The sequence below is a fragment of the Cladophialophora immunda genome (genome assembly GCF_000835495.1).
Source record: "Cladophialophora immunda strain CBS 83496 unplaced genomic scaffold supercont1.6, whole genome shotgun sequence".
Taxonomy (NCBI): domain Eukaryota; kingdom Fungi; phylum Ascomycota; class Eurotiomycetes; order Chaetothyriales; family Herpotrichiellaceae; genus Cladophialophora; species Cladophialophora immunda.
In genome coordinates, this window is record NW_015622546.1 from 1,112,033 (window position 1) to 1,133,665 (window position 21,633).

Consider the following 21,633-nt stretch of genomic DNA (forward strand, 5'->3'; position numbering starts at 1 on the left):
CCCGGTGTGACTCTGGGGAAATTAACCGGCGCGCTGGTCGGCGGGGTAGTATCGTCGGCCGGCGCTTTGCTGGGGTGGTATCGGCTCCGCGTACGGGGCCATTAGGGGTCCGTTCTGGGATTTAGGCCAGATGGCAAGTTACGGCGTTAGGAGTATTGTTGGCGACTTTCCGAACTAGGAGGCCACGTCGAGTCAGAAGAAGGCGCTGGAGAAGATGGTGTTGTAGGCGTAGTAGACTGAGGCTCCCGGCTAGGAGGAACTGGAGGAGATGCGGCGCGATGACGGAGGTCGCGGGTAAGAGGATTACCAGCAATAGGTTAAGGACCTAATAAGTTACGTCCCGAGTATGCCCTCAATGCCGTCGATGCCGAGCATGCCGAAAATGTCCTCATTGCCCTCTATGCCGTCGATACCGGCCTGGGGGGATCATCGAAAAGGCTCAACCCTCCTCTACTAGCTGGAAACAAGCCTAAGACTACGACGGCATCAGACCATGCCCAGAAACTAAAAGCTCTATTAAAGCCTTAAGCGGCCTCTAAGCCTCAAGTTGCTCCTCCCCGTCTCCCTCCCCCGAAAGCTCCTAATCCGACACTTAAGACCCCATCCTAGCCGAAGATAGATGAAAAGGCCCGAGGAGGGCCTCTAAGAAGCTGGAGACTAGGTCGATAGGAACCACGGCACTGGCGAGTGAATCCACCCCTCGAAGAAAGCCGCCTGAATTGGAGACGCGATCTAAGCCCTCAACAATAACAGCATTACTTCGGCCCCCTAGGCGGCGAGGGGAAGGCGGTGCGTAAATAAGGTGACAAAAACATATTTGAGCGATCTATTCCAATGTTACTTGACAAGATTGTTTTGTACGGTAACGAAGTGCTATGAAGTAATGACAGAATGTGGCGGTCTGCAATCTTCACGAATGGAAGCACCCTCCGTTCGTGGAGACAGACACTGTGTTGGGACGGCTCCAGTAATATTATTTCTGTGTTGTAATCTACAATCTGCCTACAGCGATATCCCGTTCAGCGGAGTTTGCGTGGCTGAATGATCTGGGATGTGCAAGATGGCGTGACCAGCGCGTATTGTTTTCGTTTATCTGTTCTAGTCATAATTTTGGATACTCCCAGCTCGCGGTAATAGAATTACGATTACGATTCGTATTCCTTCCAGTCGAACAGTGGCCATTATGACATGGAAACAGTCCATTCTTTCCATTTCTGCAAAGTAGTGGCTCAAGAAGAAGAATAATGATAGTGATAATCAAGGGCTCTCGTCGAAAATGGATATTGCCCACTGTAGCTCCAAATGACCTACGTGTGTGTGTATGAAACAGAAATACCTGGCCAGCGAAGTACATACCTATGTTGCGTACCCCCTACCGCTTCTGTAGAATCGGGGCCGAATGTCCTGCACACAGAATGGATACCAGCTAGCTAGCTATCCTGGCATTGGATGCTCCGCTCCCCAGAATATGCTCATCAGTGCCTCGTACACACATACCGAGTATCATATGTGGATAATAGGCATGCGATATATGGTGCCTGCTGCTAACGGACCCCGGGCCGGATGTTAGCACCCAGCAGGAGTCGGCGTCCGTAATTATACTACCTAGCAGGTATCTTCACACTAGTAGCTATTATACCTAGGTCATCCTAGGCGGGCACTGCCAATAGGCTGTTATGATTCCAGCTCCTAATTATTCTTCCTCACGAGGTGCCGCCCGCATTCGGTGTATTCAGTGCCGGCCACCGCTGCGTTTGTTCGTCTCCGCCCGTTCCGCCGCGTCCTTGTTGACATTTCTACAATGGAACAGCGGGGAAAATTCACCACCATTGCAGATCCCGCGAGAAGGTTGAGCCTGGCGCAGATCTTATGTTTGCTTGCTGCACACACTGCAGCGAGTGGAGAGACAGGTAAGAGAGATGTGGAGCCACTGGCGAATACAAAAAAACCGTTTCGTCATTAATATTACCTAGGTATTTACCTCCCACCAAATGCGATTGGTCAACCAGGCTCAACCTCAAATAGCCAGACCGCTGCGGGCACATTACTGCTTCCATCCATTCAGAGGTGTTCTAGGGGGTATTGGGGCAAGGAAAATCGCAAAGACATCAGCAACCTGACCCTTTCCATACTGACAAGTATTAGTCCCAAGTTTCCAAAGAGTGTGAGGGCTAGTGGCAGTTCATCAGTGCCACTCCTATCGATTCGTCATGCACAGCAGGACATCCGCCATACCGCCTGTTGTTAACCGTTACTTCTCAGCTCACACTTGGCCGGCAGCCGCCGTGGCTGTGTTACTGGTCTCCTCGGCACCGTTCGTCATCCCCGGCGGAGACTCATGACGCTTCTCCAAGAGCGGTGTATTGAAGAATCCACGTTCCTGCCTGTGGATCAATACTTGCAAAATGGTAGCGAACACGCAAAAGGAGCTATCATAACACATCAGCATTTTCACCTTTGTGAAATCCAACGGAAAAGTATGCATAGTACACGTACACAGCAATGATACACCAAGACTCGAGAGCGTACTTCAGAGTACATTTGCGGAGGCCCGGTGGCGAGTTCCTGTGACAATCCTTCCAGTTGTAGTCTTCGGCCGCAAAGATAAAGGCCGTCACCCATAGGTGCGAGTAGATGTAGTCCAGCGGGATCAGGTGGATGGTGAGGCGCCGGTGGAAAGCCAAGGGCATGGTGGGCAGGAAGAACCCAATGCTGGTGCAGGCGATAACTTCCTGGTACGTCGTGTGCTCTCCCCTCGTGTAGTCGTGGATGAAGTACGAGGCGATGGCCATGACGATGCAGGCGCTGGACCACTTAATGAAGTTGGCGCCGAATAAGAGAAAGCGTAGTATGGTGAAAGAGGAGCGCGGGTCGCCTGCGGTGTCTCGATGGGAGAACCTAATGCCGCTTCGAAACTTCATGTTTGCTCAAGACTTTGTTTGGGTTGTTTCTTTGTTGTTAGGACTTTCGTTCTTTCGTAAGTGATGAAGCAGACCTTAACGTGAGTACGATCAATTTCAATATACAGGATCTATATATAACTTTGGGGCATCACATGAGGCATATGTCATACCGTTCTCATCACGCCCTACGTCGTCGAAACGGATGCGATGGCCGCGGCGGCACGGAGACGCGATATCAGTCTCTGTACGTTTGTGTCCAGGATTCGGAGATCATGAGACTATCTGGTCCCTCTCTCTCTCTCGTGTTGCTGGATCATTCCTACGGTGAATCATTCTCGACAGGTGTACCAAGTTCCTGGTGTCCAAGGGGCGATGTTTGAGTTTCCGGCTAGCACGGGAGATCGGAATGTGTGGGTAAGTCGGAATCACAAGGCACAAAGCGACCACCACGTCAAGGTCGGTGGATGAGCATGTCATAATATCGAGCGAATCTAACGAAATGTCAAGTCTGAGTGACTCAGTAGTGTGATCAAGTCCACAGAGAAGGGATTTGAAACGGATGGGGAGCTGCTGGGACGCTTCGTGAGTTTTCATTCAGGGCTAGGTTGAGGTGCTCCCTCGTTATACTCCACATCAAGCGCAGCAGATTGAGCAGTACAAGCATAAGTTGAAACTAAATACTGGATTTATCGACACTGTCACACATCGGTAGCGCTAAGTAGCCTCGTGTCGCGCGGAGCCCTTCGCCCCAGTCAGTCTTCAATCCTAGTCCTCCTTCGACTCTGCGTTCTGCTGTCGAGCAGCGGCTCTGGTACTGGCACCTTTGATGACGCTGCTGAGATCTCCCACCGGAAGATTCAAGGGGAAGTCGACGCTGGCCAACATCTGAGCAGCGAGTAGATACCAACCCAGTAAGCACACAGCGAAGAGCAAGCCAGCAGCGGCATGCTGGCACGTCACAGCGGTCTTTACGTTGCCTTCAGCTAGTTTCCAAAAGCTAGCTGCCATAAGACAGAGCGCAGGAACAAGCGCGACAAAGATCAGGACGAAGCAAATATTTGTCCGCAGTGAACAGATGAGATAGATGAAAACCAGGACAGCCATGTATAGATGGAAGAAGGCGAAGGTACTTGCGAAGGTGGGGTTCGTGGCGCTTGCGGTTGGATCCCCAGGGTCGTATGCGATGGAGGCGTTGTAGTAAGGAGTCAATGTTGCCGCCCAGCTCAACCAGAAGGCGCCGAAGGATCCAAAGACGACGAACGGAAAGGTGTTGCCGAGGATGAACTCCAGAATGGATCCAATCATCATCAACAGGCCGCCGAAGAAGTAATAGACACCCCTTTAGTCACGAAGAGAACTGTCAGTGTCTAGCCCAGGAGCCACCAGAGATGACAGGGATTGGGTTGAAGACCTACACTTCTGCAGCTCCCGAGCCACCGGACTTCCTCCAACCAAGCAAAACATTGCAAAGAGGACTCAGAGATAACAAGAATCCCAAGAGGGCGCTGATTCCCTGTGTTATTCTCCCAATTCCTGAATATCAGAGGGAGTACTTACAGGGGTGTTGGATTGCCCAAAGTTGACCTCAAGTTGTTCGAGACGCGATTTGCGGGTGATAAGTAGATCTTCTCGAAGAGCTCAGGGGTGATCGATATGCTTCCGGCCGTTCGAATTTTGCGAAGTGCCTCGTCCCGGTCGTAGTCATCGTGATGCATATCATAGGTGGCTTTGTGGTTGCTAGGCGAAATGTTGACATCGTCCATATCCATGGTTCACAGCCCTGAAAACAGTGAATACTTTAAGAGATAGAATTTTTGTTTCCAGACAGCATAGATAGTGTCAAATTGCATTGCTCCAGCTCCAGCTCCAAAGATGCTGGCCCCAGCCCTTAAATATTTTTATCGGTATCTCATTTGGGGAAACTGAAAGCCCCTCGCCGGGCTCAAGGATACGTGGAGTGCCAAAAGGTGGTTGAAATGGAATCATGGAATCGAACGATCTTCCACGCCTGACTACGGAAGTATATCCCGATCGTGCCGGAGTAGCTGTTGACCATTGACCAATCCGTTTGATCCACGCAGAGAGCAAGCAATATCATGACTAATGATCCGTAGACCGCGTAGACCGAATGCTGGAGGTATTGATACTACTGCACTTCGTAATCCTTTTCTCCGTGCTCTTGAGATCCTGTCGCGTCAACCACTTCGTTAAGGTGGGGATCTGTCCATTGTAGGAGCCTCTTTGGGACCTGTGCTGAGCTCTTTTGAGGGGGCTTGAAAGCAACATTCCGCATCATCCATCTGTGACTGGAAAGAACGGATGGTCTTCATCTCTTGCGACCAAGTATGGGTCAAATGGATGAGGCGGGAAAGCTCATACAAAGTTCGAGAGGAGAAATGCCTCGTAGCCATTAGGGCGAAAGGAACGAGGGCTAGGAGACCATTTGAAGGACAGGAAACATCGTCATGTGCGCGGTCGTAGACGGTGTTGAGCGGTGGTTGATTTCGAAGATCCCGAAGCGATGAGTTGCCGGGAAACACTTGGTCAGTCGGCGTCTATGATGTCCAGGATGACCAGTTTCGACGCCCAGCCAACACTGCAAGGAGCAGGGGCGAAGACCAAACCGAAAGAGCGCAGGCATATAAGGCTCCGGTCTCGCTGGCGGAATATCTCCTATTCGCAGTTGCCCAGCTTCTTCGTCACTAGGTTCTGTTGAAAGACGAACAGGCGGTCGGTAGCAGCACCGCTGAACCGATCATGGCGGAGAACGCACAATCAGTTGATGGCGTGCCCAATGAGGTGTCTGCCTAAAGATCTGCTAGTCCTACATGTGGCTACACTCTCTCTTGTCGGTCCGGGTTACCCTATAAGAGGCGTTCCAGCAACAATGAGTACCGCTGAAACAAGAGCCGATACCGTTAGGGGAAGTTTGGATAATCTTCCCAAGACTTTTATTCTAACACCAGATCTTGATGCTTTCCCTGGCTTGCTCCTCGTAAAATCATTCCAAGCTCCGGTAAGTTGTAGAGCTCACAGAATTGGATGGCAATGTCGACATGTACAAAGATTCCCAGAGGTTTCACTCTGTCATAAGCGAATTTCTCATTCTGCTAACTAAATGGGGCGCGATTATGGCCGGCGGCTCGAAGAATTTGAGTCGCATTGATCCAAGAGTCCGCATTACGGACCAAAACAGTGTTTCCGTTGAAGATGAGAGGCGTATATCCAGGAAAAACTGCCCCATTCTGTAAGCTTATAAACAGAGTTTTCATCTTCAATGATTCCCACGGTTAAAGTAGCCGCCCTTTCACTCTCTGAACCTCGAGTAGGCGCGACTGAAAGAGATTGAAGAAACCTCTCGGCATCTCTGCAAATCGTCAGAAGGAACACTGAAAAATTAGGATATTTTTGTGAAAGGAAAACACCATTATCGGTGAGGCACGTGCAATAATGCGGCGTCGTTGAATTGAGCGCCGTGGAGAGGAAGTGCTCGAAATTCTCACAGACGAAGGAAGCCGGTCATATTGCCTATCTCAAAGGTACACATCTGGGGTATTTGACAGGTAAATTAGTACCTCTAAAGACGTACAAAAAAAGTTAAATGTTATGCGATGTTTAGGGAAGATCTCGACGAGCCTCCGGAGGCCGCCCAGATTAACTACGATGAGAGAAGCAGCATCTGCGGTTATATGAATCATAACTACGTACTAATAGCTAAACTCTAGGGCTAGAGGGTGCTAGGAAGGTATCGGGTCTCCGTTATCGCTACACGAGATGTTCGTGATACAGAAGAACTCACGATCAATTACGGTAATGGGTTTTGGGGAGAAGGAAAATAGTGTCCTTATCCAAAATATTATGGACGTGCCATAACTGCGCCCGTGTAGTTATGGCACGTAACGCCTAAGGCTTACCTATAATTTACCGGAGCCCTTACCTCTATTCTATTACTATATTTATAAGAAAGCTCTAGTCGAAATGTAGGGCTATTAGTCTATAGAGAGTGCACTGACTCAATACTATTACCGAGTATAAGGATAGAAGTATACCCTGCCGAAACCCATGTTTAGTTCCTGCCCAGGTTCCTCAGTGCTCTTAACGATCGGATGTGCGACAAGTAGGGCTCCGAAATGAATACGAATAATGTGAATATTCATGAATAAATACGAATATGAATAAGTCTTGGCGAGTAAATGCGAATATAAATATGGGCTCTATTCACATAGGCAGTATTCGTGAATATTCACAAATATTCACATAAGTGGGTCGCTCAATAGAAGAAGGTAGCCGCTCCCCATAGTTATTCCTAGATAGAAAACAACCAGTTTTGGGTGGGCTTAACCACCTAAATCTGCACCTACCTTTCGCACCTCCTAACTACATCAAATTAATGGAGATTAGATACTTAATAGATTGTAAAGTGGTTGCAGGACACGACACAAGCTTCTTTGGGGTATATTCAAACATTGATCAGCTTGTAATGGATCAAGATCAATGTCGTCGCTGATAATCGGAACGGATTAACTGTCCGCCGAACCGGAAGTGAATAATGTGAATACGAATATGAATAAATATTCACTTTATTCGTATTCACATAGGCGAATATGAATACGGGTCATATTCGTATTCATTTATTCATTTCGGAGCCCTAGCGACAAGCTCTTCGATGAAACGGTCAAAGCTGCCTGTATGGCTGCTGGTTCCGTTTGACGACGAAGGCCATACCGTTTATCAGTGTAAGAGTCTGCTCCTGTTGCGGGATTTTAAACAATGTGCCTGCGCAATGCTACAGAGACTTGCAAAACCGGTTTCCACCAGAATTGCAAAATTGGTTGTTTCCTAAATGTGGAGCCACTAGTGGGAGCATAGCATTCGCCAGGTTGAATTACCATACACCGCGATTCCACCAATCGTGCTTGCCCATGCTGGTCGACATTTCTAGTCAAAACACAGCTTGACATACAGTCTTCGTTATGACTCCCCACCACATCGAGCACCACACGGCATAATTCTGTTTTTATCACACGGAAGAATTGTTCCGCTTATAGTTTACATTATGTTCCCTACCGGACTGTGGTATAGTACCATGCTCTACGAGCAACTTATTGGTGGATTGATATGTTTGTCAACGGCGACAACTCTATTCGCAATGGATGTTAAGGTCCCGCCAATGATCTTCAAGTGTAGTAGGAGACATTTGAGCATTAACTTAGGGCCTCTTCAACCGAGGCCATAGCTAGCGTTCACGCGTCTACTATCACGGCGCAACCTAGAATAGGAAAGATTACTATTAAGGGTGTAATTATAATATGAATTCTAAGACGAAGGAGTCTAACTAATAGTAGTGTAGTGAACGCGATAGAAGAGTGTTTACGCACCTAGCCTTGTGCGGGGTAGCTAACCTCGTATAGGAGCCTCACATAGGGTATCCCGTATGTGGTCAGCTAGGCCGTGACATAGGGCTTGTAGGCTAAGTAAGTGTAATGGCATTTGAGGAGAATCGGCCCTGTGACAAGGCTAGTCTCGAAAAATTCAACACGGGTCAGGTATAGTGCCCGCACCCGCACCCACATTTCGATATTTCACATATACTGTTTCCTCTTATTTCATCAATGCGACCACTCCAATTACTCAATTTGACAATTTTCTTGTTCTTTAGTACAGCATTTCAGGGAAAACGAAGATTTCGTTATGTTCAAGAGACCACTGACTGCTATCTCCTCGAATCACACTTTCCCCCCTAGTATTGGACAACTATCAGGCACACAGGAGATTTCCGGTCTAATGCATTCATTGATCAGAGCATAGTGGCCGCACCGTTCTTAGATTGATTTTTCGATCTTGGGCTGAGGTAGCTCCTCCGCCTGGTTTGTAGGCGTGCTATCGTGGACGTTTCGAAGCCTCCGCGCCACCTCAGGCGTCATCCTGCTGTTCATGAGCTTGTTCTTCATCAACAGAGCCGCAATAATGGTCAAGGCCCCGAAGGCGATGCTTGCGTAGTAAACGGTTTGGAACGACCTGAAGTAACCAAGCTGGGCGGCTTCCGCGCCTGCAGCGATGATCGATGGACTGATCCCAGGGATTAATCCGATGGCCGTGCTATTTCCAGTCATGATTGCTTGGACCAAGTCAAGGGCAGAAGTCTGCGAAAGTCCTCCTTTGGTAGCAGCGGCCAGGATTCGGGATGGCACTTTGTCGGTCACTTGGTTTGACAGCTTGATTCATGTTAGCTTAAGCGCAGGTCACAGCGGGGGTAGATGGGTACTGACTATGGTCACGAATATTGCACCTGCGAGCTTGGTCAGCTGAAAGGATCTTTTTCTTTGGAAACGCATGACTTACTAGCCAGACTTGACGTGATTGTTCGCAAGCTCATTTGAAGCCCGTTTGCATGTCCAATATCCTTGGCATCGACGTGTAGCGGAGCGCCGACGATGCAGACATTTTCAATGTACCCGATTGCGTAGGATGAGATGACGCTGAAAGCCAGGCCTCTGCCCAGATTTGTGCCGTTGGAAGCAGCTTCTCCACCGATAAACGCGGTCAATACCACCGTCATGAGGAAAAGTTGATATTTGATGCCGCGTTTGAGGACTGAGATGATAGGCCCAGACGTCGCAAATCCAAGCGCCACACCTCCCGTCATACTGCACTGTGAACCAGTTGTCAGTATAATGCGTAAAAACCGTGGGAAGTGTATTTTGGGTCTTACAGCAGCCCACCCCGACGCTGAGGGGGATAACTGAAAGAGGATAGACAATTGCTCCACCCATAGAATGTTGAAAGCATAATAAATCATGGATGCCACACAGGCACAGATAGTCAGCATTGCCCAGTTCCAGTTTGTTATTGTGCTGATCTCAAAGAATGGGTGGGTAAGTTTCGCAAATTTTTCTAAGGTTGCGTTAATCTCGGTCGTCAAGGTGTCAGGAACATCACTCACCCCAGACAAAGAAGACGGCAAGTACCACCACGCCGACGACTATGGTGGCGATGACCTGGGCCGATTTCCATGCTAGCTTTTGTGAGCGAGACTCTCATGCGTGCTTGAGATCCTGAGGACCTACGGTATTTTTGACCACCCCATGAGAGACCGATGAGGAGAGAGGCCGCCCCCCCAGAGTAAAGCACCATGCCGACATAATCAAAGTGCCTGATGATGTCCATCTTTGTCTGATGTTTGTGGAGGCTTCGGAACTCGGGAGGGAAGTAGCAGAGAGCCATCAAGATCAAGCCGACAAAAGTGATGATAGCTCCCGTGTTGAAGATCCAGCGCCAACCCTGTGCGGTATCGACGCAGTAGGTGCGAGCTAGCATGTATTAACTTGAAGAGACCAAACTTGCCACAGTGGCGGAGAAACAACTTACCTAGGCCGGGAGACACGATCAGAAAGGGGCTGAATATTCCAGTCACTGCTGTAAAAAACAAGAAGCGTTTATCATTGGGGACGAGCTCGCCAGGCACCGCTGTGCCTTGGAGGATTCCCGCCGTCCCAAGTCCAGTCAACACGTTCTTGAATTTCAGGTCAGCCGTTCGTTCGTGATCGGAGAAAAGTGACTTACTGCCCCGATGACTCCATTGACGGTGTTGACCCGTCCAGCAATGAGGTAGCCTAGGAAAGCAACAGTATACGCGCCAATGAAGAAATATCGGCGACCGAAGAGATCGCTCAGACGTCCAATGATTGGGAAACCCAGACTCTGACACAAAGTGAAGGAAAGAATGATCCAAATGTAGTCCGCACTCGGCCCTGACTGAGGTTAGTCCATGTCTCGAGATGCCGCTGGTCTAGCTATACAACTCACCAATGTCATCGTTGATGAAGGTAACGGAAGTACCTATCATGGGCGGAGAAGCATTGGCCATTGTCACTCCAAGTGCGAGACCCTGTGTGCGAGAATGAGAATGAGAACGTATTCCGAGATGCTTGTCACAGATGCATACCGTCGTGGTGCCCAAGAATTTCCAGTTGCGAAAATAGTGTCGTGGTAGCTCCGAGATATCTTTGCCGCCCAAGGCGCTTGGATCAATTTCATCACAAGCAGTCTCAGAAGTCGAAACATCCAAGTGCTCGATGGTGTCGTCGGTGTCGTCGAATTTTGTCATGTTTGGGTGTCCCCAACGGGTGCCGTTGTTGTAGCGTTGGTTAATACGGCCAGGTAGTACTGGGAGCATGCAGAGACTTGATCCACGCCAGGAAAGAGATGGCGAGTCCACTCTATCTTGAGAACATGGTGCTCGCAGTGGTGAAATTCTTATACTTCGGACTATCAAGCAGGCCTTGTAAGGCAATCTACCTGCGCAAGGCAGTATACCGGCATCCGGAGACTAGACTTGACCGGGGGTTTCTTCTCAGATCTGAACCAATAATCCTGCCCCTTACCAACCTCCCCAAGGCTAGCTTACTCGCGCCTACTCCAGATTCCATGTTGATTTTGCAGGCGCGGGGTACATACCATTAGACTTTCGGGTCCGGAGTTTGCATCGATGCCGGATCGATTTGGTTGAAGAGGAACCTTCTTTCTGGATGGCTAATCGGCGAGTGCCTTGTACCCTGTCTCTAATCTTTGATCGTACCCCTGCCCTGAGTGGGCCGTAGTCGCAATGGTTCCAAAAATGTCGGTCTGGTGGCGGAATTGAACGGCGTGGGGTAAAACTTGACACTACTTGTACAGAACGGGTCCGACAAGTCTGGCATTAGGACAGTTGGGGAAAAGCTTCCTCATCTCCTCCGCTTGAGACATGGATCGAGGCCTGCTGGCCGCTTACCTCTTACGTTGAAGTGAGCTTTGATCGACACTAGCTAATATATTGCCAAGCATCTCCCGGAACATCGGTCCATGCTCGGTCCCGGCGACAGTCATGAGCAATAGCCTGAGCGTCAGGAGCCACCAAAGTACATATAGATCGTCCAAGTGAGTAAGCATGTTGGAAGTTCCAAAACCTTGCTCCATCAGCTACACAAAACATGTCTCTCCAAAAAGTATCTGACGGTTTCGACAGATTTCTGTACCGTCTCTCGCATTCGAAATTTATTCGCGATCCCCGAGTCTTGCACTATGTTTGCACAGCATGCGGCACCTTGAGCGGCTTGACATTTTTCGCCGGGTTCCTGGCCGCCTCCTTCCTCCCTCCACTACCACCATACTGGTCCGCTGAGCGCACACAAGAACATTATATGCATCATTGGAATGGAATCCACGCAGCAAGCGCTTTATTCATGTTCTCTGGAATGTTCTTCATCCCTTACGTGGGCGAAATCTCACACCAGATGAGGCGTATCCCCAATATCCCATGGATACTACCAATGATTCAACTCGGAGCAGGAGCATACTCGGTCATTGGATTTCAGCTTCCTGGCATGGCGTTAGCAGCCGCAGCGCTGCGGAAGGACCGGAACCCCGAGATCTTGCAATTCGCCAATGATCAGTTCTGGCTGTTTGCAATCATGCCTTTCCAGTCATTCTGGCCTTGGAGTTGGTCTTGGGCTTACGCCATTCTCTTGGATGATCGAGAGAAGCCTTTGTATCCCAAGTACATGGCCTTGTTCAACTTCTTTGCGCCGCTGAGTTTCTTGTTTGGAGTCGCGATTCACGTGACTACAACGGGGCCTTTTGCATGGAACGGTGGCCTAGCATTCTGGATTCCTCTAGTGCTCTTCGGCCTGCAATACTCTGGAGACACCTTTTACTTGTTTCGAGCGATCTACAACAACTACTTCGAAACTGCCGACGAAGAACAAGCGCTCCCAAGCGACCACAACGGTCCTGCAAAAATTGAGTAACTCAAGACTGGTGTGTAAGAATGTTGGTAACTGGACCTTGGCACGAGTGAAAAGTTTTCATGGTACAGCGACAGGCAACGGATGGGATCAACGATGGATTGTGCAGCTGGTGTTTTGACCTCATTCCAGGTGTTCCCTTACTGGGTTGTGCACGGTCACCATATATGCATGGAGATGACCCTTGAAAGTTAGTTGAATGTCTTATTTTTTTTCCATGTAGCACAGGCCTTATGCAATCAAGGATGGCTATACTCTCATACAGTTCAGAATCAATAGAGAAATCGTGCCTGAGAATACTTGATGAGGTCTTGTTAAGCCGCGACTACGTCTTTGGGCTGAGCAAAAGCCGAATTTGGACGAAAAATGCCGCTTCCTCTGAAGGCCTACTCATGTGCGCTCTATACAACATTGCCTAAGCAGAACCCTACCGTTCTCTATTCTCGAAATCACATTGATCAGGGTCCGTTCAAAAGCTCAGGGTGACAGCCTGGAACAGGCAGTGCAGCAAATGGACCTTGTGGGAAATCAAAGATGTGGCTACTCAATACGAACACCCTTGCAGCTCCTCCTGCAATCTTTCGAACTCTGTTTGATGCTAGTGCAGGGTCTCGAACTACTTCGAGAGGCATAAGTGTAATGAAAATCTTTGTATTGTTGTGTTTCGGCTTATGTTCAATTATACGAGCCGTAAGGTCTAAATGGGCATGTCCGGCATTGTTCAGTGTGCAATCAAACTGGGAAGTCAACACGCCGAAATACTGGAAGCCGATCGCATTCAGACTGCGGAACGGTGGCGAGATGGTTCCCTCGATCGCATTCGCCTAAGCGATGATCAATGTTTCCCTGAGATACTCCACTTGTTACAACCGGTATAGTCGTATAGTCGCTGGCTGCCACGAGGTGGATGCATCCTGACATTACTAGAGCGGTGCAACTTGAATATTAAGAGAACATCTCGGGCAGATCATTCTCGCCTGACGGTTTTTCCAAGATGGGTTCAAACAGCACCCGTGGTCGCATTCTGGTTGTTGGGGCTGGCTATGGAAGTCTGTCTTGCGCTATTGAGCTTCACCGAAAGGGTTTCGAAGTCGAGGTCCTTGAATCTGCCTCGAAGCTCACCACACAAGGTATGTCGCAAATTCTGGAAGTCCGCGAAATGTTGATGCCCCAGACTTACGAAAAGGAAGGTGACATGCTACAATTCAGCTCAAATGCTAGTAGAGTTATGAGAACTTAGGGCGATTGCCTCCAGAAGGCTGTCAAGATGTCCGGTCAGCCAGACTTTATGACTATACATGACAAGAAGGGCCGGATCGTCTTTCAACCGCCTATGCCCTCTGAGTTGGGAGGCTCTCCCATTCTCTTCTCCAACCGTGGCGCAATTCAAAAGCCCATGGACGAATATGCCGTGTTACTTGGGATACCTTTTCGCTTTGGAGCCCGAATCACCGAATATCAAGAACACGATTATCATGCAAGCGTCTTGGTCCAGGGCTCTTGGGTCAGTGCAGATGCAATCATTGCAGCGGATGGTATTCATAGCACAGCTCGAAAACATGCCATTGGCATCTCTCAACACCCTCGCACCAGTGGCTTTGCAGTTTACCGAACGATATTCCCACTCAGCCGGCTGGCAGATGAACCTCTCACCGAAAAGTACACCGAAAGCTGCAAAGGCACCTTTGATGTATGGCTGGGGACTGACCCCCATGCCATTTTGTTTTCCCTGGTCGATTCGCAGACCTGTGCGTTATCTTCTCTACGCACAAGGTCCGCCAATCACGACTCCAATGATCAGTCTCTATAGCCTTTGCTAACGTGTTAGCAGGATACTTATGAAGTTGAATAAATCTGGAACTTTCCTGGAGAACTCGAGGATATGCAAAAGGTCGTCGAGGGTTGGGACTCGGTCATCTGTGCTGCCATGAAGACAATACCCAAGGATAAGCTGATTGATTGGAAGTTGCTGTGGCGCGACCTGATCCGACAATGGGCCTCACCAAAGGGCAGGATTGTCCTCGTTGGTGACGCGGCTCACCCTCATCTTCCAACTTCAGGTCAGGGCGCGGCGCAGGCTCTCTGGAGGACGCAGCTACATTAGGAGCCCTGCTCGATAAACTAGGCGTTAAAGACATGCCAATTGCTTTCCGGGTATTCGAAAAACTTAGGTATCTGACTATCGTTCTAACAACTTGGGCATAAGCTGATTCGACTCAGGTACGAGAGTACAAGCCTCACGTAACGAATGGGCGGGGAGACACGGGACCGCTGGCATCAAACAGACCGGGAGGCAGTGAAGCCGCGTCCAGAATTGCTAAGAATCCCACAGCCCGCTTGGCTGTTCGAACACGACCTCGCACATTATGCCTACAGTGAACATACGCTGGTGACTTCGATGCTTGGTGAAGCATTTTCTTGATGATTTCGCGCAGCGCAGTCCACTGCCGATGATATTGACATCCACCCCACGTCGAAACGATTCCACAGACATCTCAGCCGTTGGACCGTTGGGCCCAGCGACCCCGGCGTTGTTGATTGCAATGTCGATCTCATCAAACTTTGCAATAACCGTGTTGACCGCGTTGACTACTCCAGCTTCGGCGGCCAGGTCACCTTGAATCGGTAACGCTTCGACACCAGGCTGTCTTGTAGCCAGCAGCCTTTGTATCTCGGCCAAACCATCCGCGTTCACGTCGCGCAAGGCAAGTCTTTTTCTACGCCGTGTCTGGCGATGTTAAGTGCCGTCGCCTGGCCGATGCCTAGGGTTCACGGGATCAGGGTATCAATCCCTCACATGAGCTTAGCAGAATGTACCTGATCCAGCACCAGTCACCAGAGCTACTCCGCGTAAGAGGGTCGACATCGTTTAAAATTTTCCTTTAGCCTCAAGCAAAATCAGTCACAGACACGTGCACTGAACACTATCGGGAGTCGAATGCTGATTAGATCCCCTGATACCGAGTAAGGAATAAGATCTAGGGTGAAAGCTAGGGTCCGACCATGGTCGCAGCCACCACGCATAAGGACAATGCTGTGAAAGGTCGAGGACAAGGATTGAAAGGGCCCTAATCGAGTCTGGCGTTGACAAGGGCGTGGAATATTTTCCCATGGGGATGCAAAGCCCAGTCAGGTATCCTATTACATGCAACTGCTGATTTCCGGATGCGGACGACTCCGAAATGCCGAAGTCTCGCGGGCAAAAGGGACAACCGAGCCAGTCAGCACCTCGCAGACCTCACGACCTGTAGAATCCAGCGCCACACTCGTTCCAGATCCCATCCCATTTCGCAAATCCCGAGCAAGTATGGATTCGGCCCACGGCTCCTTCAATCTTAGGAAAGGTCACGATGGAGCTCCCACACTTTATGCCATGACTTACCATCGACGATGTGCCTCTCTGTGCGGTGCGCATAGTAGCTATGACCACCGTACAACTTTGGACATCACGAGCATAATTAACAAAATGTCATACTACTACTCCTTCTACCCGACTTTGGTAATGACACTCCACATTGCAGCGTGAGCAATCGAGTTGATGATTCGCAGCCCCACAACCTCCTAACCAATCGAGAGAGTCTAGTCCTACACATTCAAGTCAGATAGATACACCGACCCTCACACAGAAATCGTCGCTCGATACCATGGATCTCGTGAGATGCGCAGTTCTTACTGGCGTTGAAATTGTTGGCTTGCGCCAAGCAAGGCTCATTGGCTCATCTCCTGCGCTACGGCTGTCTTCTTGATTCAGTACGTTGTGCTGAAACTTTTCTACGTCTTCGTACGGCCTTTTTGTTTCTCGCCTCTGCGAAGTCTGCCTTCTGCAAAGGTTGGTATTCCTGATCTTCGTGTGGGAGAGACATATTCACCGTCTTCACCAGCACGGCAATTTTCTAGTCGGACAGACTCTCAATAAGGCCAAAGCGGGCCCTAGCGAGATTGAGACGGCCTGGATGAGAGAGTGGCCAGACGCGCCCTTCATCCCATATCTCTCTCTTTTCAACCAGGAGTGGCTCATGGTCAATAACGTCCAGGCGCCCAAGGAGGCCCTGCAGACAAAATGCTACTCTTTCATCAAGCCGCGCTATTGCGAGCGGGCTGTGGGAGAAATCGCAGGTCGGGGCATTCTTTTCATGGAGGGCGAGGAGCATAGAAAGTCTCGAAAACTATTGGTTGGTGGGTCAACCGCGACAAGTCTCATTGCTTTGACGTCTGGCCGTAAGCTGATGTTAGCGCAGCTCCGTTCTTATTTGGCAATATCAAACGATTATTGCCGTGGTTCCAGCAGAAAGCCACAGAGACGACGAGTATTATACACCGTCAGTTAAAGTCCGGCCAAGGCAACGTCATTGAAGGTGAAGAAATTCCATGTGTGTAATCTTCAACTTCTCATCAAGGGAAACAGTCTCCGATCTACTCTCCAAGGCCGCCCTCGAAGGATGTCTAACAGGTGTTCCGGACATTGTCAACCTGCCGAGGACGAATGCCCTGCCGCTCCTCGGCCAATGTTCCCTGCCTCCCCGAATAGCATGTTTGTTGATTGGATTGATCCAGCTCTTGCGGAGGTGGGACTTTATCGAACGTACGGCCAGTCTGCAGCCTTTTGAGATCAAGGTTCTCTTGTGTGATTCCAGAAGATCTGTGCTTAGCTCGAGGACCTTACTGCGGCCCTGGCCGGCGAACAAACAATTCCGTCCAACGACACCATACAAGGTCTTAATACTATCTGGTCTTCAAGCCTCTGCATCGATCACCTCCTGGGACTTTCCAAGCGTACAGGGCATACGACGGGAGATCCGAGACAAGAATGACAGTAGCATGCCCCTTGAGCCGTGGCAGCCTATCTCTCAGGCCGTGTTTGAAAAATATCTCAAAGCTCGATGCGACGAAAATCCGCCGATTGATTGTCGTTTCGGCTGGAAGGTTGAAAAGGCCAATGAAACTAATGAGGATGTCGTTCTCCGCGCCACCGAGATGGCGACGGGAGTCCGGTCCGCCATACGATGTCAGTATGTGGCCGCATGTGACGGAGCCTCGAGACGAGCAAGGCGAGACATGGGTATCCACTCGACGGCCGACCAGTGTGAGTTTTCGTGTAAACCTGTGGAGGTTGGCCAATGCGTCCAACACTTCAATTCCAGCCCAGGGTATACATTGTTGGTGCATTTCGAATCTCATGACCTTGATCGACTCTTCAAGCTTCGCCGTTTCTGGCACTTGTTTGTGTGCAATGAGCAAGGCCTTGGCAGTGCGGCCATCAGCCAAGATTATGGTCATATCTTCACCACCCATCTTCTGTTGCCCATGGACGCCGACCACGAATCAATTGACTCACATGACGCTGTGTATCGCTCCCTAGGGGGCATGAATGGCCCCTACAAAGTCGACATCGACAAAATCGTAGATCCACATATCGGCACAGCATTGCAGTGGCTCGAAGGTACCACAGTGAGAAAGGAAAGGTATTTCTGGCCGGGGATTCTGCCCACCAGAATATTCCGACCGGCGGTTATGGTATGAACATGGTCAGTACCATCTCCCAAAAAAGAGATCGCGGGTTATAATTCTTTCTGACTAAACAGGGCATTGGCGATGCCTATGCCTTTGATCTGGGTTGGAAGCTCGCAGCAACTATGAAATCCCACGCCGGTCCCGGTCTGCTTGAATCATACGAGCAAGAAAGATGCCCTGTCGCCTTATCGAGCATTCAGCGATCAGGTATCCACATGAAAAAGCACCTGGCACTGACAGAATGAAGCCGGGAGCCACACTTGGTAGACACGGACACTGACAGCGAACGAGCGATGCGACAGAAGATCCATGATCATTATCAAGCCAACAGCGGCGAAAACACAGATCTGGGCATTGAGATGGACCATCGACATCGGTCGTGTGTGTACCCACCTCCGGGCGAACAAGAAGGATCGCCCCCGGAATGATCACCCATCGCTACAGGCCTAGCACCTTCGTTGGTTGTCGCACTCCACACGTCTTCTTGAAGGATGATGGCTCTCGTATTTTCGATCATTTTGGAGATTACTGGACGCTGTTTGAGTTTGCCACAGGAGAGAACTCCCAAATGGCTGAACATCCCGAGTTTGCGCAGGCAGCGAGTACCTTAGGAATGTCCTTGAAAACCGTTGTCCTCTATGACGAAACAAATGCCAGGGCCGTATGGCAAGCGCGGTTTGTGCTGGTCCGGCCTGACGGCCATGGCGCTTGGCGTGGGGAGAACATTCCAAACCCGGAGGTTGTTCTAGACATTCTGAGGACGGTGTTAGGACACCAACCCGGCTCATTTATTCAAGACAGCGCCCAGGGAGGTGGCAACATGACAATGCCGTTTGAAACTACCAAGGAGATGACGAGATAAGTGGACAAGTACGAGCTGGAACAGATGGGTGTGATGCAAGCTTGATATTGGCGACAAAGGTATCAAGGATGCCAAGTACTTGTGGCGTTGGTGTCGTCGGAGAGAAAGTCCATGAAATCCAATCTCATATTCTAGATAGTGTCAGCCAAGCATAAACACTTTGTAACTCTAAGGTGTGCTGTAACAAACCGTCATGTCCCCGTAAAGTTCCGCATCGGGAAGTCCCACCATGGCGGCATTTGAGGGTGCGACTTCTGCCCACAAATTCTCCTTCACGTCCTCAACTTTTCGTCGCGCAATGTTGGCGATGTCTCTAGCAAATTGCACCTCCACTTGATTGGACGTTGCTAATTCAAGTTTCGCAAAATGTCGTGCGGCAACATCCAGGAGCACGACATCAAGCTGTGCTGATGTGGCCATGGGAAATTGCAAAATATTGACAAGAAGTGCTGTGACCGCCATCAATGGGTAAGCAAAAACTAGGCTTAATGCTTGTCAGTGCAGAACTCGAAGGAAAAGAATGTGCGCATTACACACCAACTTGTAGTGTTTGAATCGATTCGGTGGTATTTGGTGGCCAGGATGATATTCCTCGCAGCGCCCACCACCTTTTCACGACAATCCGCCATGTACTGAGATTGAGCTGCAATCAGGCCAGACGGAAAAGTCAGGTCATCCCATGGATATTGGTTGTAGATGGCAATCATGGATCCGTAGAAAGCGTAGTGGATATAAACAACGCTATCGATGTGAACGCCCTCTGGGATCGTAGACGACTTTGCGGGCACTCCAGGCCGAAGCCACGGAGGAAGGGAGTCTCGCCAATGGTAGAGTTCACGCTCCAATTCTGCGCGGATCACCTGTCTCTGCTCATCGCCAGAACCGCACCATGCCTTGGCTGACAAAATGCGCCTGTAAATTTTTGATGACAGCTGAGCATGGAGGATTGTAAAGAGAAAAGCATTGAATTTATCAATGTTTTCACCGGCGCGGGGTGTTGGCAGTGGACATGAGATGCTTTTGGAGCAGATGTCAGCTGGTGGACAAGAGTACATATAGTACATTGACCTACTCGTCGTCATCGATGCAAGATGGCCGCCCATCTCGCAACGATATAAGCTTATCGTAGCAGTACAGTGCCCACCAGATGCGGATTCTACGATCGGAATCAGAAAAGTGGGATCTGCGCGCCTGTCCTTGCTCATGATTGAGACCTAGGGCTTGTGCGAGCCGAACAGCTGTGGAGCAAAGTATGTATTCGACCCTGAAGGTTACGATATTCTCCGCGAAAAAGCTCTGAGCAAACACAGTTTAGAAATAGGGATGAAAGCTGAGAAGAGGCTTCTGAAAGGACTGCCCTTACCATGAGTGTTAAAGCCTGGATTCCCACAAGGTCCTTTTGCGAAGAGAAAAGAATTTGAGAATAAGCAGATAGGGCCTTTTCAAAATAATACCAGGCATGATTGTGAATGACCTTGGGATCATAGCCTTTGTCAGCCAAAAACAGACGGGACCCGAGGGCGTAGATTGTGTTGCGCAAAGCATGCCAACTGGGATCAAGATCCGGAGCGGCTTGAGGATCGAAATGTCTATGCAGTCGCTCTTCGAAGTCGTCTTGTTTTACAATTTCTGCGGGTACATTCAGCTATCGTTGGTTTCGTCAGCAGCAGAATCGATGGACATATCCATACCGAAATATGAATCTGCCCGACATTCGAAGAACGCTGAGATGCATGTCAGCCGCGATGCGAGGAGGATATTAGGAGCGGTCTACCTCGACCATATTCTCTGGCAGTCTTAAAATCCGGGTCGAGGTTCTGGGTTGGTAGTGTGTCGCGGCCGAAGCTGAACTTGCCGGTTGAGTCGAGTGCGAGACGATGGACTGTGTTAGCAATGGTCTGCTCATCGCCAGCTGTAACTCTAGCTTGTAGCCACTTCAGAGCCCGATCAGAACAGATTGCTAAAATCGCTCGAGGACCAAAACGCTCAAATGCAGCACTCTCTTGTGGCGACCACGAATGCGTGGGTTCTAGATCAAAAGGGGCGGATAGTTGATAGCTGGCCATAGGGAACTGGTCCTGGTCGACCAAGTCGGTGTCCCTGGGTTACTCCGCTTCGCTTCTTGCTGAGCCTTTACGGGGCTAGAGTGATATCCAAGGCGCAGAGCCGACGAAAGGGCGGGCACCGCAGAAGACTTGAGCACCATCGCCTAGGGGATTAAACAACGGCAAAGATTCAACTGAGGTATGAATCGAGATTCCATGGCAGCTCGGCTCACCCGCGACGCTACTGCGGATTAGGCAACTGTGACGAGCAAGCTTTTGGCCAATCAACATCACGACAATTCACCTTCCCGTCGCTTTACTTGCCTTGCTCTTGGGGGCCTCGGTCGAATCGGATCTGGCCAATCCCAAAGCATCCATCGTGTCACAGGACCCTGCCTTGCCGAGTCTTCCCAGCTCTCGCGAAGCCCCTCAAGAAAAAACCACCATGCACTCTGCAAGCCACCTGACGACTCGGGACAGGCTTGAAGCCTACGCAAGCACCATCGTGGTCTACAGGCCTGCCAAGTCGC

At 49.9% G+C, this 21,633-nt stretch overlaps 5 protein-coding genes across 5 annotated transcripts; 4 read left to right on the forward strand and 1 right to left on the reverse strand.

The window, feature by feature from the left end:
- The first annotated feature begins 11,858 nt into the window (after positions 1–11,858).
- Positions 11,859–12,935, forward strand: PV07_09977 (uncharacterized protein). The gene has a single exon (XM_016397274.1). It carries the CDS (start codon positions 11,873–11,875, stop codon positions 12,686–12,688), a length of 816 nt encoding a protein of 271 aa, XP_016244465.1. The 5' UTR covers positions 11,859–11,872; the 3' UTR covers positions 12,689–12,935.
- Positions 12,936–13,679: 744 nt separating this feature from the next.
- Positions 13,680–13,925, forward strand: PV07_09978 (uncharacterized protein; the record flags this gene model as incomplete). Its single annotated transcript, XM_016397275.1, has 1 exon — positions 13,680–13,925. One exon carries the CDS (start codon positions 13,680–13,682, stop codon positions 13,923–13,925), a length of 246 nt encoding a protein of 81 aa, XP_016244466.1.
- A 27-nt stretch (positions 13,926–13,952) lies between these two features.
- On the forward strand, positions 13,953–14,537 carry PV07_09979 (uncharacterized protein; the record flags this gene model as incomplete). Its single annotated transcript, XM_016397276.1, has 2 exons — positions 13,953–14,375; positions 14,517–14,537. The coding sequence occupies 2 exons, from the start codon at positions 13,953–13,955 to the stop codon at positions 14,535–14,537; spliced, it is 444 nt and encodes a 147-aa protein (XP_016244467.1).
- A 2,966-nt stretch (positions 14,538–17,503) lies between these two features.
- PV07_09980 (uncharacterized protein) lies at positions 17,504–19,058 on the forward strand (the record flags this gene model as incomplete). Its single annotated transcript, XM_016397277.1, has 6 exons — positions 17,504–17,768; positions 17,832–18,085; positions 18,139–18,210; positions 18,268–18,403; positions 18,488–18,575; positions 18,641–19,058. The coding sequence occupies 6 exons, from the start codon at positions 17,504–17,506 to the stop codon at positions 19,056–19,058; spliced, it is 1,233 nt and encodes a 410-aa protein (XP_016244468.1).
- PV07_09981 (uncharacterized protein) lies at positions 18,239–21,266 on the reverse strand. The gene is made up of 7 exons (XM_016397278.1): positions 20,833–21,266; positions 20,750–20,782; positions 20,422–20,687; positions 20,131–20,354; positions 19,596–20,075; positions 19,248–19,542; positions 18,239–19,189 (listed from the first exon to the last, which is right to left on the reverse strand). Exons 1-7 carry the CDS (start codon positions 21,122–21,124, stop codon positions 19,121–19,123), a joined length of 1,659 nt encoding a protein of 552 aa, XP_016244469.1. The 5' UTR covers positions 21,125–21,266; the 3' UTR covers positions 18,239–19,120.
- Between the last annotated feature and the right edge of the window lie 367 nt (positions 21,267–21,633).